The following is a 16,959-nucleotide window of genomic DNA, read 5'->3' as shown; positions in this document are numbered from 1 at the left end:
GTGATTCTTTATGGTTCAATTTGCATACACATGGAGTTCAATAAATTACTGGCTTAGAAACCGCCACTTTGTTCGATGATTTGTTATGGGCCACATCTTTGGCCCGAACAAATCTGGCTGCTGGCTGGCTGATCAAGAAAGAAGAGCAACGGCAAGTTCTGATCAGACCAAGCCGTAACGAAGTTGTTCACGCATTGTTAGGCGTCCATCGTCGTCGTCGTTAGTTTAGGATTGTATTTTATTCGATTATACTCGCGCGATGCCCTCCGGGAAAGAATCGGCCGGATTTGTTCCACCGAAACTGCTGGAATTCGCGCGAACCGAGTGGCACGCCACGAAGTTATTGTTGTTGTGCGGAATCTACGGAACAGATCCGATGCCTTCCGGGCTATCATCGGTTCACACTTCGTTAGAACGATCGGCTGCCTGAAGTGTGTAGTGTAGGCCTCTAATAAGCGACTGATCAATGAGGACTGGCTTTTTAGGGCTGTTCCATCGATATGGTAGCAGCACTAATTTGTCATAAGTTCGAGAAAAATGTATATAATCCATTGATGGGCTGCCAAAGCAAAAATGTCTGGTGTAGGTTTATAGCTTTGTTGTTTCTTACAACAGAGAACCGAAAACAAAATTTATTGCTCAATTCCCGGGATCAAAAGGGCCTGGTGAAGACTCATTCAACTTTATCAGCCACCATAAATTCCCGAAAAAAAAGAACGTGATCGATTATCCTGTGTCCGGATAGGAACACACAAACTGTTGGCCATCGGATGATCCTTCGTGCAATCCATAAAAAATAGAAAAAGGACACTCCTCTCCCCCGGCTTAGAAGTGTAACATAAATTAGTCAGGAAGCCGTTTGTTCTGGTAAAACAATGGCTCATTTTTATCACCATCGACAGACCGAGGGGACAAATGATCTACTTCCTTCGGATCTCTTCGGGTCACGACATAACCTGAAACCCGAATAAAATACACGCGAACTGTGCTCAATGAAACTTTTAAGGAGTGATCCTTTTTTCGTATATACATACATGTGGGTTTCTCTTCTTTCCCAAGGCTCTTGACTCCGCGCCTGTCTGCCTGCGCGCCCATATCAATCGTGACGACACTCGACCGGAGCGATTATCTTCACAAGGATCTAACAAACTGCGTGGGATCTTTCAAACGTTCTGTCTTTTTCTCTTGCCTTTCGTTTGTAGGATGTATCTTTGTCCTAAGCCGTCGTGGCTGTTGGTTTGAAATTTGACCTAGCTAGGACGATTGATCCCATAAATTCATCATCTGGTGCGCTTTTCGCTTTGCGTGAAGTTCGCTTTTCGCTTTTGAATGGTGAAGAAGGCAAACGAAACACCGTCATTTGATGCAATGGCTTCAATTTGACGACTTTGGGCACTTGTATACCAAGTTGACGTTTTTGATGCTGTATTTCGAAAAACAAAATCAAAGAATATTATTTTGACCAAAATGAATATATCTGCTTACTATTTTTGGAAATTATTTCAACCCAATCTAGGTCTTTGGCCGGCTTGAACATGGACTTTGAATCACTAAACGTTCAGTTCATTTAAAGGTCATAGACTGAAGAGGAAAGTTTTGTATGGAAGTTGATATACAACGAGTGAAATTCACTTTCAAACATGCGTAAAGGTCTTATAGATAAAGCTTAGTTCTTTTAGAAATGGGACAGTTACGAATGCCTGTATCTCAAAAACCATTCTTTTGAACCAAATACTTTCTATGAAGAAAATGAAGGTAATGTTATGATATTTCATGAAAAAATTTGAAAAAAAATATTTACCGTTTTTTGTTAAAGAAATTTCTACTTTATTCTTGGTATCTCCCATTGGCCGGCGCACACTTTTTTCAGTCATGGTATTGATCAGTTTCTCCAACTTATACTTCGTAAAATCTATATTTTAGGTGGCTTCACCCTCCTTCTTCAATTTCTGATAATTTTTGGTCCAATACTTCTCTGGAAACTGGAAACTGGAAGCATTTAAGTGGATACAGTTGTTTCGAAATGAACAAATTTGATTATTTTTGACCACATTTTTGAACGTTTTTTTTTCGGTACCGGTTTTACAGCTTAAGAGCTTTGGAACTATCAAAAAATGGTTGTTTGAGGTTGGATTTCTATGAGTCATCACTAGGCAACACTTTCAGCTTATCGGAGAAAATTGTTTTGGATATTTCAGCGGTCTACCCTTAGTTTTTCGTTTATTGAAAATTAAAAATGCTGGTATGAGACTTGACTTCCCTGATGATCCTTAACCGTTGTTGCCGATCATTTTCTTCACTACAATGCTTGATTTGAACTTTGTGGACATTATTGACAGTGTTTGCATACTTATCCACCACAAAAACTCAGTAATTCTTTGAATAATCAACGGTTTTGTCAGCTATCAATTTGATAATGACGAACTTTAAAGGAAACTGTGCAAAATTATTTTTTTCTTTTTCTCTTACATCGTACATATCTCAAAAACGCGTAAATTTTAAATTTTGAAAAAAATAGGTCGAATAGTACTTTTTACAGGCAACAAAATGCTGTCAAAATTTTTAATATCCAATAACTAGTTAACGAGCTATTAGCAAATGAAAGTGTCCCATTTCTAAAAGAACTAAGCTTTAGCACAATTTATTTCAAGTTATGAAAATACTACACATGTCATCACAACAGCTATATAAAATCCTTTTTCCTAAACATTGTATTGGAGACATACAGGAAGGGCACAATCAGTTTTCAACGTTTGTTTATATTCTTTGGTTGAGAATATTGTTAATTAAGCTGGTAAACTATTAAACGGAACAGAATTCCTGGGATTTTTCCTGAAATATGTTATTAATTCCAAAGATTTAATTACATTGTGAAATTAAAAAACCATTTGTGACCCATAGCCGTAGGAATGGGGGGGGGGGGGGGGGGTTGGTTGTTAAACCACCCCCCCATGAGGGTCCAGAAAAGCAAACGAGGTATTCTAGTCTACATCCAAAATTTTAAATTCATAATTAAATAATAGAGCAAAATTATGTAGGTAAGAGTAACAATCTAATCCCAAAACCTCAAAAACCCATCCCAAATTCAAAATTCTGCTACAGTTTTTCAAAATTTTTTAACTTGTTCATAGAAATTCAGGTCTGAATATAAAATTTTAAATTAAATTGAACCCATTAACCTTCCAAAGCCGTTCGCTTAATATCCGTTTCGGGGAAATATGCGTGGTAATTTGATTTCGTTCTCCTGGCTGTAAATGTTAACCGATTTTGATGATATTATATTCATTGTGTAGGTAATTTATTCTAATTACTCAACATTTCAAAATAAAGTCGATATGTATTACCAGGTTTTCAGAAAATGGTTCAGAAAGTTAAAAGTCCGAAAAATCAATTTTATTTTTAAAATACTCATAACTTCTGACAGCTTTTCTGTATTTAATTATTTCATTGATGTTTGAAATTGTCAAGAATCCATCTATCCGACAATGTATAGATATGTTGGGGTCCAATGAAAGTTTTTACCGCTATGACAGATCTTCCGGTAGAAAAAAGTCATACTTTAAAAAAACGACATCCAGCTTTGGCTTTGCTTAGCTGTATTTCATTTTTCATTGAACCGAATTTAAAAACTCAAATTTTAGTTTTTTGGCGTTAATTTGATTATTATTTTCATAGAACATACTTGGTATGTCAAAACTACCAGTTCATCAGTATATTGGAATGATGATAATGATGTTTGAAATGTGCGCTTCGGGTCATATTGACCCGAACGGCTTTGGAGGGTTATGGAGGTTCTGGTTTCATATTCTCAAAACCACAACCGAATTTCCATTTTCGTATTCAGTTTAGGATTCTTGATTTTCAGTTCAAATAATCACAAGAAATACGAAAAGACAGGCTGCTTTTAAATCCCGGTTCAAATTTGCTTTTGAATTTCGTATTAAATTTGAGTCAAGTTTTTCATGCATTTTCAATATTTTTATAATAGGTTTCCGAATATGAAAAGAAAAAAAATATTTGTTTATTATTAAAATTCTAAGTTCTTGAACCAATTTTATGGATCTGCCCCATAGTGGAATGGTTATACTGACAGGTTAAAATAGGGCTTTTTCATTTATCTTGATTCTAATCAAATGGAAAAGAAACAAAAGCAGTTTCCAGTTCTCTGTTCTTGGTTCGAAATAAATGCAGTAGAAATGCTTATCCGAAGTAATCAGATAAGTGAAATCTCGGGTTACACCAAATTCAAGCTTTTAAAGTTTCAAAATGGCGATCCCATAAACAATTAAGATTCATAATTTGAAATTCATATTTGAAATTCTGATCCATAATTAAGACTCAGAATTTTTTTTTTGTACATTTAAGAAATCGCATAGGAATTCGGAAACAGATTCAAAGTTGCATTTTTTAATTCAGGTTGAGAATCCAGATTCAGAATGCAGATTCTAAATTCAAAAGATTTAAATTGTTAATGAGTTATACAATCAACAATAAATTGTTGAGGAATTCAAGAGATCATGATCTTTAAAATTTTTTCGCCAATTCAATTTCCAGATTTAATTTTTTTATTCAAAATTATGATGTACACACAATTTAGATTAAAAATCATAAAAATAAAGTAGAATTTGAGATAATTTTCTAAGTTAAAAAAGTTTCTGATCTTCACCTTAAAAATCTGCACAAAATTTTATAAATTCTCGGTGTATTGCTTAACAATTAGTAATTCCTTATACTTAATTTACTACAATTTGCGCTGCTTGGTTTAAATTAAGGTCATTCTCTGATTTGTGTTTTGGTCAAATAATAATTGTTATTGGTATTAATATTGCCACATTTCAAACATAAATTTGGTCAAATTTGCATCAAGCCAATTTGATCCGAAATATTTTTATCTCTTACTTTTATTTTTGAAAATTTGATTTATTTTTATCCATTGCTTAAATCTTTTAATTTGCAAAAGAGTTGGCAAGATTGGGCTTGTTTGATTTGAGCATAGAAGAAGTTTTTTCAAAAGAAATTGGAGGCTCTCCTAAAAAATACTTATTTTATGCTCAAATCAAATAAGCTTGATCCACCACACTCTTAAATAAATTCAAAGATTTTAATGATCGATGAGGTTTAGGACCAGTTTTCTAAAATTACGATTTAATACGAAAATATTAATGTTAAAGTACTTTAAAAAATCGTATAGGTAAATTCTATTTTTTTTCTATTCGTGGCTTGTTGGGCAAAACTCATAAATAAAAGTCAGTCACCAACAACCCCCCCCCCCATTAGTCGGTTCTTCCTACGGCCCTGTTGTGACCATTTCTAGAACTTTTGAAAGAGAAAACTGCAACGTAGGTTCTCTTGAAAGATCCATACATATGTATGTACTCAAGCGTACAAAGTTCCAAAAATGGCAGCTAGCATGCTTCAAATGCTTAAACCGCCAACCTCCAGAAGAAGTACTAAATGTATGCCATGACTGAGATTCGATCTCATGACCTCTGGCTTAGAAGACATACGCTCTAACCTCTAAGCGAAAGCCGCTGGCAATATAGGTTCTTAATAATGCCCTTATGAAAATTTGAATCTTAATTGACTTGTTACTATTGAAAAATTGATGTCAGGTCTAAAAAGGGTACATCAAGGACAAATGTGTTCTATTTTTGAACCTCTTGCCTATTTTCCGGGTTTTCCAATGAATTTTTAGGGTTGTAGGAAAAAAGATTGTACACTTTATATTCATCACTGCAATGGTTGTTTACCTATAAAATTAGGCGTTGCTGTAAAATGATGTAGTTTTTTTTTAATCTCTCTGATTTCTCGAAATACTTTGCACTAATTGAGCTGTCTGTTTTATATAAAGCACTTTTTTAAAAACGTTGGAATTTTTTTTAGAATTTATATGGCGAATAGCGGTCTGATAGGATAAATAAAGAATAAGAGTTCATTCTTGCTTAGGAGTGTCATGAATCTTTGCAAAAGAAAAGAGTTATTTACGACTTTCGGCATTTTAGGACGTAGGCTCTAGTTCCAAAGTAGAAGCACCCTATATCGAAAAATCTTAAAAAAAAAAACCAAAACAAATTCTATCGTTTTTTCTTTTTCAATAAATCCTCTCTCATGACTTAAAAAAATTCATAGCGAAGTTTTAATAATTCTAATTACTACTCAAAAAACAATTGCTGGTTTGGTCGAGAGGCTGAAGAATTTCATTGTTATATGGAGATCAGTAGTTCAATTCCCAAAATGTGTTTCCAAATTCCCAAAAAGCTACACCTACACTTAAATCAATCAAATAAACCAAAGTAGACCGAAAATCTGTCATCTGGTCATCAGAGCAATCTGTCAACCGAATTTTGTTTTCGGCGCCTAGAAGGTTTTAGATGTTCCCTTAGGGGCTTAATAGCATTCTCTTCAGCCACTGAAATGAACATCCAAGTTCGTTTAAGAACTTAAATTTTGGACTGATTCGCATTCTTTCAGACAGCAACGAAAGCTGATTAAGCTTCTATGAACCACTAATAATCAAAGGTTTGAAGAACCTCTTAGCTGAATGAAACTATGATTTCAAAGTAGTCGAAGATTCCTTTGAATTCAGCTACAGTAGCTACAGTATATTACATTTTCAAATACTGTAGCTGAATTCAAAGGAATCTTCGACTACTTTGAAATCATTCTATGAACCCTTTTTAAGGGAATTCTTCTCACTTAGGAGCAAATTTTTTGTCAAAAATTAAATTAAAAAATTACTTCTGGCAACATTGTAGAACATATTAAAATTTTGTGCTCAATATGGTTTTCAAACATGACACGTAGTTCCTCTAACCGGTATAAATATATTAAAAATGGAATGGAAGCTTTCAAGGAAATCTATCAAAATGTGAATCAAAATTTTATTTTGTTACGTTTTTTAAGTGTTGCCATAAATAATTTGGATATTTATGTGAACATTTGACCTTTTTTATAACATTTTTTATTTTTGTATTTTAAGGATGCGGTCGCCTTCGAATTGGTCAACTAAAGTGGAATTTTGACAGGTTCTATTTTTCTCTCGATAGATTAAGTTAAGTTTGAACTTCTAACTAAGAAGCAACTGACTTTTGGCATCCTTAAAAAAATAGTAGGGTTACCCTAACGAGGCTTGCCAGATACTTTCAGTAAAAAACGGGACATTTCACGAAGAAAAACACAGCCGGGACACAGCTGAAAAAAGCGGAACATTAAAGAAAATTTAAAAAAAAGCTTAACTGTGTAGTCAAACTTATAAGTTTACCATCAACTAAGGTTATTCATAGAAAGAACTCTAAATTTTTTTTAACGCAGATTGATTTTGCTCAGTTTTTCTTACATGACTTCTATTTACACGGTTTTTTGCCATATGCACCGTTATTTTCCGCGGTTCTCGCGAGTTATATAAACTATGAAAAATGCTGCTTACTTTGAGAAAAAAAATGTATTAGAAAGATTTTCTGTTTATCGCAGAGACTAAAGTCTGTTTCACATAGAATCTGGTCGCATCTTTTCATTTACTGCAGCGTCCCTAGTTGTCACGGCGCGAATCTATTGACAGTGTTTTGATCCGGATGGCTTTTTTACTTAGTGGTGAAAATTTCATCAAGATTGAAGCAGTCAGTCAAAAGTTATCGACGATGGAACACGAAAGGCGAGAGAAAATTCTGCACACTCACGTAGAGAAACCGACGTGGTCAGGGTAAAGATCGCGAAATTCCTGAAATATCTAAAATCGATTGTAAATTCGGTGCTGCAACGTTACTGGGAGACCCTTACGGCGGATCGAGCAAAACAAACCAGGCGTAAAAGTGGAACATATCACCGGAAGCTGCGAGCAAAGGTAATTTGATCAGTTCACAATAATCCTGGAATCTTCTTGCGTGATTTGGCGCAAAAGTTCAAGACGAACCACAGTACAGCTCGACGAATTTGTTTGCGAGAAGGCTTGCGGTCGTATCATGCAAGCAAACACCCCAACAGGACGCTGGAACAAAACCTGGTTATCAAAACCAGGGCTAGGAAGTTGTACGAGAAAGTGTTGACCAAGTAGAACGGATGCATTTTGATGGACGACGAAACTTACGTCAAAATGGATTTTGGACAAATACCCGGTAACAAATTTTACCTTGCGATGCGTAAAGGGAATGTTGCGAGTAGATTCAAGTATGTTTTTGCAGATAAATTTGCTCGTAAGTTGATGATTTGGCAAGGGATCTGTAGTTGTGGGAAGAAGACTAAGATTTTCATCACTGGGGACACAATGAATGGAAATGTTTACAAAGAAGAATGTCTCCAGAAGAGGGTTTTGCCATTCATTCGGTCCCACAAAGGTCCGGTGAAGTTCTGGCCGGACCTGGCAAGCTGCCACTACAGCCGGGATGTCGTGTCGTTAAGTGGTATAAGGAGAACAAGATCGATTTTGTTGAAAAAAGTATCAATCCACTAAACTGTCCGGATTTTCGTCCCATCGAGAAATATTGGGCAATAGTTAAGGGCAAACTGAAAAAATGTGGCAGAACCATGAAAAAACCCGCTCAAATGGAAAAGTGGTGGAACAAAATGGCGAATGAGGATACCAGCAGTACTGTGCAGAAAATGATGGGTGGTATCACAAAAAAGTTCGAAAATTCATCCGAAAAGCTGACGAATGGTTTTTATGTGTTTTTTCCTTAAAGTGCAATAAAAACCCTACAAAATGACATATGTACTTTTGTTGTATGTTATTTCTTTGCGGAGAAATGATCTATTTTATCCGACCAGATTCTATGTGGAACAGACTTTAAAGTTTGATTTTATCCAGTGTTAATCCAGACGTAAATAAATAAATAAATAATCAGTAAACTTTGTAAAAGTTTTCCAATAAAAAAGTGGGACATTTTAAGGAAAAAGCGGGACATGTCCCGCTTTTGCGGGATGGATGCCAACCCTACCCTAATGCTCATTTGATAATTGTTTATGATCGAATCTTGCAAGTGGTAAACACATTCGCTTTCCTACAAAACAAAATTGACCACAACTATCAATCAAATTTATGTCAACCTAATTGAAGTAAGTGCTCCACTAACTGCTCTAATGTGTGTTGTTTTGTGTTGTTTTAGAAACCCAAAAAAAAAACACAAGAATAAAAATGACAAATGATTCTGTTCGACATTAGCCAGTTGACAGAATTCCAGCGAAAACTGCTGGTAGCAAAACAAAACAAACTCCCTTGATCCTGAGTCTAGTCCGGGCGTAGTCGACGTTCATCCGACCAGTTCGTGGGATGTCCCTGGACCGCATGTGGGATTCGAGATGTCATACGTCACCGGAGACGATGTTTAATTGCTCCCGACACAATTGCCAATCCCGGGCGATTCCATTCTGGATAGGCAGCGGCAGCATCATCATCATTTCTATCTGGACGAATGGTTTTTAAGCAGCCAAGCCAAGCCAGGATGGCGTTTGCGACTTAATGGGACCCCATAAACAGGGGCCGTAAAAACCTCAATCCGATTTGTGTGCAGACAAGCAAGAGTAGTTGTATTACAACAACAATCGTCAGACACAAGACCACAGTTAAGTAGAAGATGTTGGATTAGTATGGTCCGGAATGGAATCGATTTAATAAAAGTGCAATAATTCCGCGCATTTGATTTGTGCTCTGTTGTGGCGTGAAGCTGTTGTCATTATACATAAGACGTCAAGGCCAGGGTCAGCCACGGAAGAACTCCCACGATGACGTCTGTCACTGATATCCCCGGCTGTAGACGCTGGAGTAGAGTTTATTTTTCGTTTGGAATAGGCAATCACATGGTTATTGATATCTTAAATGAGAGATGGTAATAAGAGCAAGACTTTGTGGAGCTAGAGAGCCGAATACCGATTGATGATATAATTTTTTTTTAATAATACCTTTTAATACAAGTTTGATATTTGTTATTTATTGGATGAATTGAAAATAAAATGTTTACTCTTAGATAAGTCATTTTGTATAAGCGAAACATCCAGTTAAGAACATTTAAGGATGTGAAAACGAACCGAAATCAGTTCAGCATTTAACATTATCTGCTGTTCAGGATAGTCGAAGCTTCTATTTTTGGAGTCCGTTGAGCAATAGTAAAACTGGTAAAACTGTGGAGGCGAATGGTTTGTTTATGCTGTTGTCCACAGTTTCATCTTTTTTTGCCTTTCTAACAGAAAGGTTTGGTTATCGGTCGATTTGAGAGATCATTAATTATGGGTCTTAGACATACCTTTATAGGTACCTATCGACTCAGCTCGACGAGTTCTGTTGATGTCCGTGGATTTGTATGTGCCATTTTAAAAATGTCTAGAACGTTTTTGCGAAACTGGGCTGCACAATTAAAATGATTTTAGTCTCAAAAGAATGCATTTTTTTTTCTACACAACCCTTTCAAAAACGGGAAAAAAACAAAATAGTTGAAACCGTTTTCTTTACCAAATACATATCATACTTATTATGGCATAAAAAAAAGTTGCTAGTGGCGCCTCGAAGCAGCAGCACCAGCAATCATTTATAAATTGAAGATAATCAAAATAAAAAAATAATATTTTTATTAACTCGAGAATTGAACCAAAACCCTTCAGATCCCAAGTTGCAAGCGCTATCCAATAAACCATCGGCACGCTTGATTGAAAGCGGCTCAAACTCAAATAGGTAAAAGGCATTACTAAGACGCACCGTGGTCTGGGCAGTTTCTCAGTCTGCTGGGGCAAATACGGCAACAGTGTTTATATCTTACACTTCTTGCTTTTCAATGCAGCAAATGGCGGATGGGCGTTTCCTTCAGAGTCCGCCATGCCTATAGACATTATAATTTCATTTATGAAATTATAGTGTCTAAAGTCATGCCGGGTGTCAACAAAATGCAGAGCCGTACAGGAAACTGCGTTGGGGGGGAATTTATATGAAGATCTTATGACCCTCGTTTTTTTTACTCGTGTTGAAGAATGAATTTATGTTTTTTTTTTCATTTCTACATACTCATACATAATTTAGATTCAATTTCAGATGCAGAATTCAGATTCAGTTTTCAAATTCAGGATACAGGTTTAGGAATCAGAATTCAGGATTCAAAATTCAGAATTCAAAATTCAGATTCAGAACTCATATTCAGATTCAGAATTTAGATTCAGAATTCAGATTCAGAATTCAGATTAAGAATTCAGATTCAGAATTCAGATTCAGAATTCAGATTCAGAATTCAGATTCAGAATTCAGATTCAGAATTCAGATTCAGAATTCAGATTCAGAATTCAGATTCAGAATTCAGATTCAGAATTCAGATTCAGAATTCAGATTCAGAATTCAGATTCAGAATTCAGATTCAGAATTCAGATTCAGAATTCAGATTCAGAATTCAGATTCAGAATTCAGATTCAGAATTCAGATTCAGAATTCAGATTCAGAATTCAGATTCAGAATTCAGATTCAGAATTCAGATTCAGAATTCAGATTCAGAATTCAGATTCAGAATTCAGATTCAGAATTCAGATTCAGAATTCAGATTCAGAATTCAGATTCAGAATTCAGATTCAGAATTCAGATTCAGAATTCAGATTCAGAATTCAGATTCAGAATTCAGATTCAGAATTCAGATTCAGATTCAGAATTCAGATTCAGAATTCAGATTCAGAATTCAGATTCAGAATTCAGATTCAGAATTCAGATTCAGAATTCAGATTCAGAATTCAGATTCAGAATTCAGATTCAGAATTCAGATTCAGAATTCAGATTCAGAATTCAGAATCAGAATTCAGATTCAGAATTCAGATTCAGAATTCAGATTCAGAATTCAGAATCAGAATTCAGATTCAGAATTCAGATTCAGAATTTTTGTAAATTTATTTTCGGCATATCGGTGAAAAATTTAGATTCATGGAGAAAGAATATCAGAATTAAAAATTGATGAAGCTGGATGTTGCGAGGTAAAGTATGGTGTACGTTAATAAATTTTCCTTGCAAAAATGTTCTTTCGCTCTTTTCATCATCCGTAAAATTTCTCCTCACTTTATCAATTTTCAATTCTGGAATTGTTTCTCCAAGAATACCAATTTGCACAGTTTTTGATAAATTTGCGATGACTTAAAGATCATTACGCATGAAAACACGATTTTGTTTTGTGAAAACTTTTTTTCACAATTTTTCTGAAATTAAGTTTGCTGCATACTTTTAGGGGTAAAACCATACTATTAAAAGTTGTAAAATCCGAAATCATAAAAAAAAATTTGGATGAAAGAAATTTCAATGTTGAAAACCGTGTGATGCAAAACAATCAAAATGAGATTTACAAGATTAAGAATTCAGATTCAGAATTCAGATTCAGAATTCAGATTCAGAATTCAGATTCAGAATTCAGATTCAGAATTCAGATTCAGAATTCAGATTCAGAATTCAGATTCAGAATTCAGATTCAGAATTCAGATTCAGAATTCAGATTCAGAATTCAGATTCAGAATTCAGATTCAGAATTCAGATTCAGAATTCAGATCCAGAATTCAGATTCAGAATTCATATTCAGAATTCAGATTCAGAATTCAGATTCAGAATTCCGATTCAGAATTCAGATTCAGAATTCAGATTCAGAATTCAGATTCAGAATTCAGATTCAGAATTCAGATTCAGAATTCAGATTCAGAATTCAGATTCAGAATTCAGATTCAGAATTCAGATTCAGAATTCAGATTCAGAATTCAGATTCAGAATTTAGATTCAGAATTCAGATTCAGAATTCAGATTCAGAATTCAGATTCAGAATTCAGATTCAGAATTCAGATTCAGAATTCAGATTCAGAATTAAGATTCAGAATTCAGATTCAGAATTCAGAATTCAGATTCAGAATTCAGATTCAGAATTCAGATTCAGAACTCAGATTCAGAATTCAGATTCAGAATTCAGATTCAGAATTCAGATTCAGAATTCAGATTCAGAATTCAGATTCAGAATACAGATTTAGAATTCAAATTCAGAGTTCAGATTCAGAATTCAGATTGAGAATTCAGATTTAGAATTCTGATTAAGAATTTGGATTAAAGATCAACCTGGAATTTGAAATTGGAACTTATATTCAAATATTAGACTAAGTGTTGTAACTCAAAATTCAAACTTTAGAATCAGAATAAGATTTCAGATTTAGTTTACAGAATGAGATTAATCATTTAATAGTCATATTACTTTCCCCTCCTTTTGTGGGAATTTTTCCTCTATGCATGGTTGAGCTCTAAAAAAGGTATCATGCTAGGGCACGCGTCACGGCTATCCATCAATATTGTAGTTGGTTTTACTTATTCAGTAAAAAAAAAGCATAAAAAAACAGTAAGATTCGAACCGTGACCAGCAACGTGAAAGTTCTGGTTGCTACCACGGCACCATTTCAGCGTGTTATAAATCTTGGAAATTCTACTGTTTAAATACCATTCTTTCCATACATAAAATGAGCTCCCCAAAAAAACGTATCAGGCATCATTTTTTTATATTGAGATTGGAATTTTTCGTGTTTGAATATCTGAAATCATACTTATATGATTCAGAGGGAAGGAATCTATCATGTATATTCTATATTATTTTATATATTTCCAAATATAATTTAAACTCTGTTAGAAAGGCTCCAATCCACTGTTAAGTGTATTAAATCGGGTTTTTTCTAATGTAGGAATAATTGAAGTCTTTCGTTGAACTTGTACCTTATTCAGAAGAGTTACGCATTGAAACAAAATATTGTGATGTTTGCAAGAGAAAATTCAAATAGAAATTAGATGTGTCATCCAACTTGCCAAAAGTTTCATGCGATGAACTCTCGAAAATATACTAAGGCCTTCTACAGAAGCTTAAGGCACAACTTAAACGTTAGGTTCACATCGATACTTTTAAGTCCTATAATCGAGCTGATAAGAAGAATTTAAATCTTCTACTGCATGATTTATGAAAGTAGTTAATTTTTTTTAACGGTGGAAATAACATTTTTTCCAACTAAGAAATGCATGCAAAAAAACAATTTTTTTTTTCAATTGCTTTTATCTTCTTCTTTTATCAACACAGTCAAAATATGTAAGCATCCTGGAAAATGGAAAGACTTGCGTCCTTCATTTATCTTTTCATCTCTGTTACATAAAACTTGCATTGCAAAAATAACTACGGCTATGCCAACCATGTGGTAGGTAAATACCGCAAAAGATTCTGGAGAAGAGGAATAAAGCGTGGAGTGCCCTACCAAATGCTTCATATGGATTGTATACCTACAACATCATTTGGAGATTGCTACACTTATATCATTACATTTTGTAATATGAAAATTTTACTACATAAACTTTTAAAAAAGTGCACGGAAAAAAATAAAAAGGTAAAATTTACCGAGATAAAAAGGTGAATGCGTGTGAAATCCAAAAAGGTTTCTTTCACCTCACCGAGGTGAAACTTCCCTCACAACGAGGTCCTGCATCGAGCAAACAAATATAAGAAATAGCAATAGCATGCGCAATACGTGGAAATAGGAACAGAAAGGTAAATTTAGCATGAGATTCAATTTTGTTGTGCTGTTTCCCATTATAAAATTATATTACAGGTTGGCCTACTGAGCTACAAAGTGTTTTCTTCATCAACCAGTATTATCGCCCAGCTGGCTGGATGAGCCGAATGGAAAAGTGACGGAATTTGCTAATTGTAGGAGGATTCAGCGGCCATGGTGATGCGGAAAGGCACGAAAAAGGCAGCTTGGATATCCGAGAGGATGCAAAAGTGTTTTCATCCGACAAAACGGAACATTCAAGAAAAAAAGAAGTTCAACGAGCCGGATCGTCGGAAGGAAGAACATTATTCAAATTTTATTTGGTGACTAACCAGAACAGCGAAAAAAAAGACTTTTAGACAGTGAACGAGACACTGTAGAATGTACCTTTTTGCATGAATCCCAAACAGGTAAAATTTACATTTTTTCTAGGTGAATAGAAAAATGGTACAATTCACCTTTTGCTGGGTGATTGAAAAAAACGTAAAATTTACCTCGATAGAGGGGTGGAAAAAATTACCCTTGTTACTCGGAAAATTTTACCTTTTTGTTATTCACCGTGTAGAAAAAATTGGATCTTACCAAATAAGTCGTAGTTGTTATCGACTTCTTCTTATCCGAACCGGCGCGATCGTTCTTTCTGCACTCCTCCAACCAGGTTTCAGCATTCTGATACAAAACACCAACCATACCGGGAACTTCCGCCGGTCACTTTATTCAATCCTTTTCCACTGTTTAGTTCTAAAATTGTAAGTTTAACATTAAGTTAGTTGAAATATTAGATGGACGAAAACAAAAACACGTGCTTCGTCCAAAAGTCATGGCTTCCTTCTCCCCGATTAAACATGAAGATAATTCTAAAGTTTTGTTTTTAACTATTATCTAAGATTTAAAACGTTCAAATCAGGTCTCCGCTCTAAAATTTGGATATATAGATATCTTTAAAATCAAATTACTGATTGAAAAAATCAAAAGGAAAGTAGGTAGATAGAAGGAAATGATAGAAAACAATTCAAGATAAAATTAAAACATCGCATAAAGAGAAAAAAGTGTATAAACCACGAAAAAATCACTATCTTCCCTCCTAAATGAACCAAATCTATATTTCCACTTTCTTTTAGTGAAAATGTCCGGAGAATCGATTGGACAGCTTACAAACGTAGATATAGTGCCTATGCAACCTCTAATTCCCCTATATTTTGTAAACAATCCAGAAAAACGCTGATTTGGACTTAAAAATTTTGTACAAAAAAAGACATATCTTGTGTAATTTTTTCCAAGGAATAGAATGGAAAACCACATAAATCAGAAAAAGGAGTTTGGGCTAATTTTACCCTAAACTCTCCTATGTGTTTTATTTAATTATAAAAAAATGAAGTTCGGGCTTGAAATTTTTTGACTTAATGGGACTTATCTTGTATGATGTTTTCCGAGAAATCGAATGAAGGTTGTTTGAGCCACCGCACACACATCGAAATTTAAAATGGCTGTTAATTGAGGGTAATTCGGTATCAAATTTTGAATACTGCGAATGCGCCAACATCACTGTTTCGAGAGAAAACGTGTTCAAAGTTTTACAGCTCCGTAAGCTCCCAGCCCCAGCAACAATTTTATTTTGTTTTCTCTGTTTCTCGAAAACCAAATATCCTTCAGTTAAAGTTGTGCATTCGAAATGTAGAGCTCTGAACGTACTTTATCACCCAGCTGATAACTCCATTTGTTCACATTTGGCGCATTCGCCCTATTCAAAATTCACTACCGAATCATCCTATATTTTTCAAATATTTCTGAAATTTTGTTTCAACGAAATGAAACTTATTTTAGGTAATTTTTTCCGAAGAACCAAATGAAGGCTATTTGAGCCGCCGCATGCATCGGAAACTGGAGTTATGGCTGTTTTATCCTCAATTCTCTTACATTTTTTAAAATTTTAAAGAATAGCATGTACGGAATTGAAAATTTTGAATCAAATGAGACTTTTGTTATGTGGGGGCAGGGGCGGTCCTAGAGTTGGCTCTTGGGGGGGGGGGGGGGGGGGGGGGGTTTGTATAGTTATAGGTGTGTAATTTAAATAGTTTGAAATCAGAGAAAAATAGTAAAAACTTTTAACAAATTTTCTCAATACACTTGTTTTGATATCTTTTTATAAAACAATCTGCGAATCTTAGATGCTCACTGCGAATAAGTGTTGATAAAAAGATTATTTTCGTAATTTTTACAATTGGTTAAAATTTTAACTTTCAGTATTCTTTAAAAAAAATTCCGATATAAACGTCATTTCACAAATGAAAATTAAACACACATTTTCGTAGAAGTAAACGTAAAAAAAAATCTTCAAGTTATCCACAATATTTTTACTGGGCATCAATCAGCGTAAGACCCTCACCAAAATTTTAATGATTCTCATTTTGCAACAATTCCAAAACAATTATTCAAAAAAAAGTGTTCGTTAAT

The 16,959-nt window shown here is 34.6% G+C and overlaps 1 protein-coding gene across 1 annotated transcript in view; it reads left to right on the top strand.

Annotated features, from left to right (window-relative positions):
* The first annotated feature begins 259 nt into the window (after window positions 1-259).
* Window positions 260-16,959, top strand: part of LOC129753423 (keratinocyte proline-rich protein-like) — a 33,943-nt gene continuing 17,243 nt past the window's right edge. Inside the window, exon 1 of the mRNA XM_055749246.1 lies at window positions 260-408. Within this exon, the coding sequence (XP_055605221.1) occupies window positions 260-408 (149 nt within the window). The remainder of the gene's footprint in view (window positions 409-16,959) is intronic.

This window comes from Uranotaenia lowii, chromosome 3, assembly GCF_029784155.1.
Source record: "Uranotaenia lowii strain MFRU-FL chromosome 3, ASM2978415v1, whole genome shotgun sequence".
Classification (NCBI taxonomy): domain Eukaryota; kingdom Metazoa; phylum Arthropoda; class Insecta; order Diptera; family Culicidae; genus Uranotaenia; species Uranotaenia lowii.
This window is presented reverse-complemented; position numbering and strand designations above follow the sequence as displayed.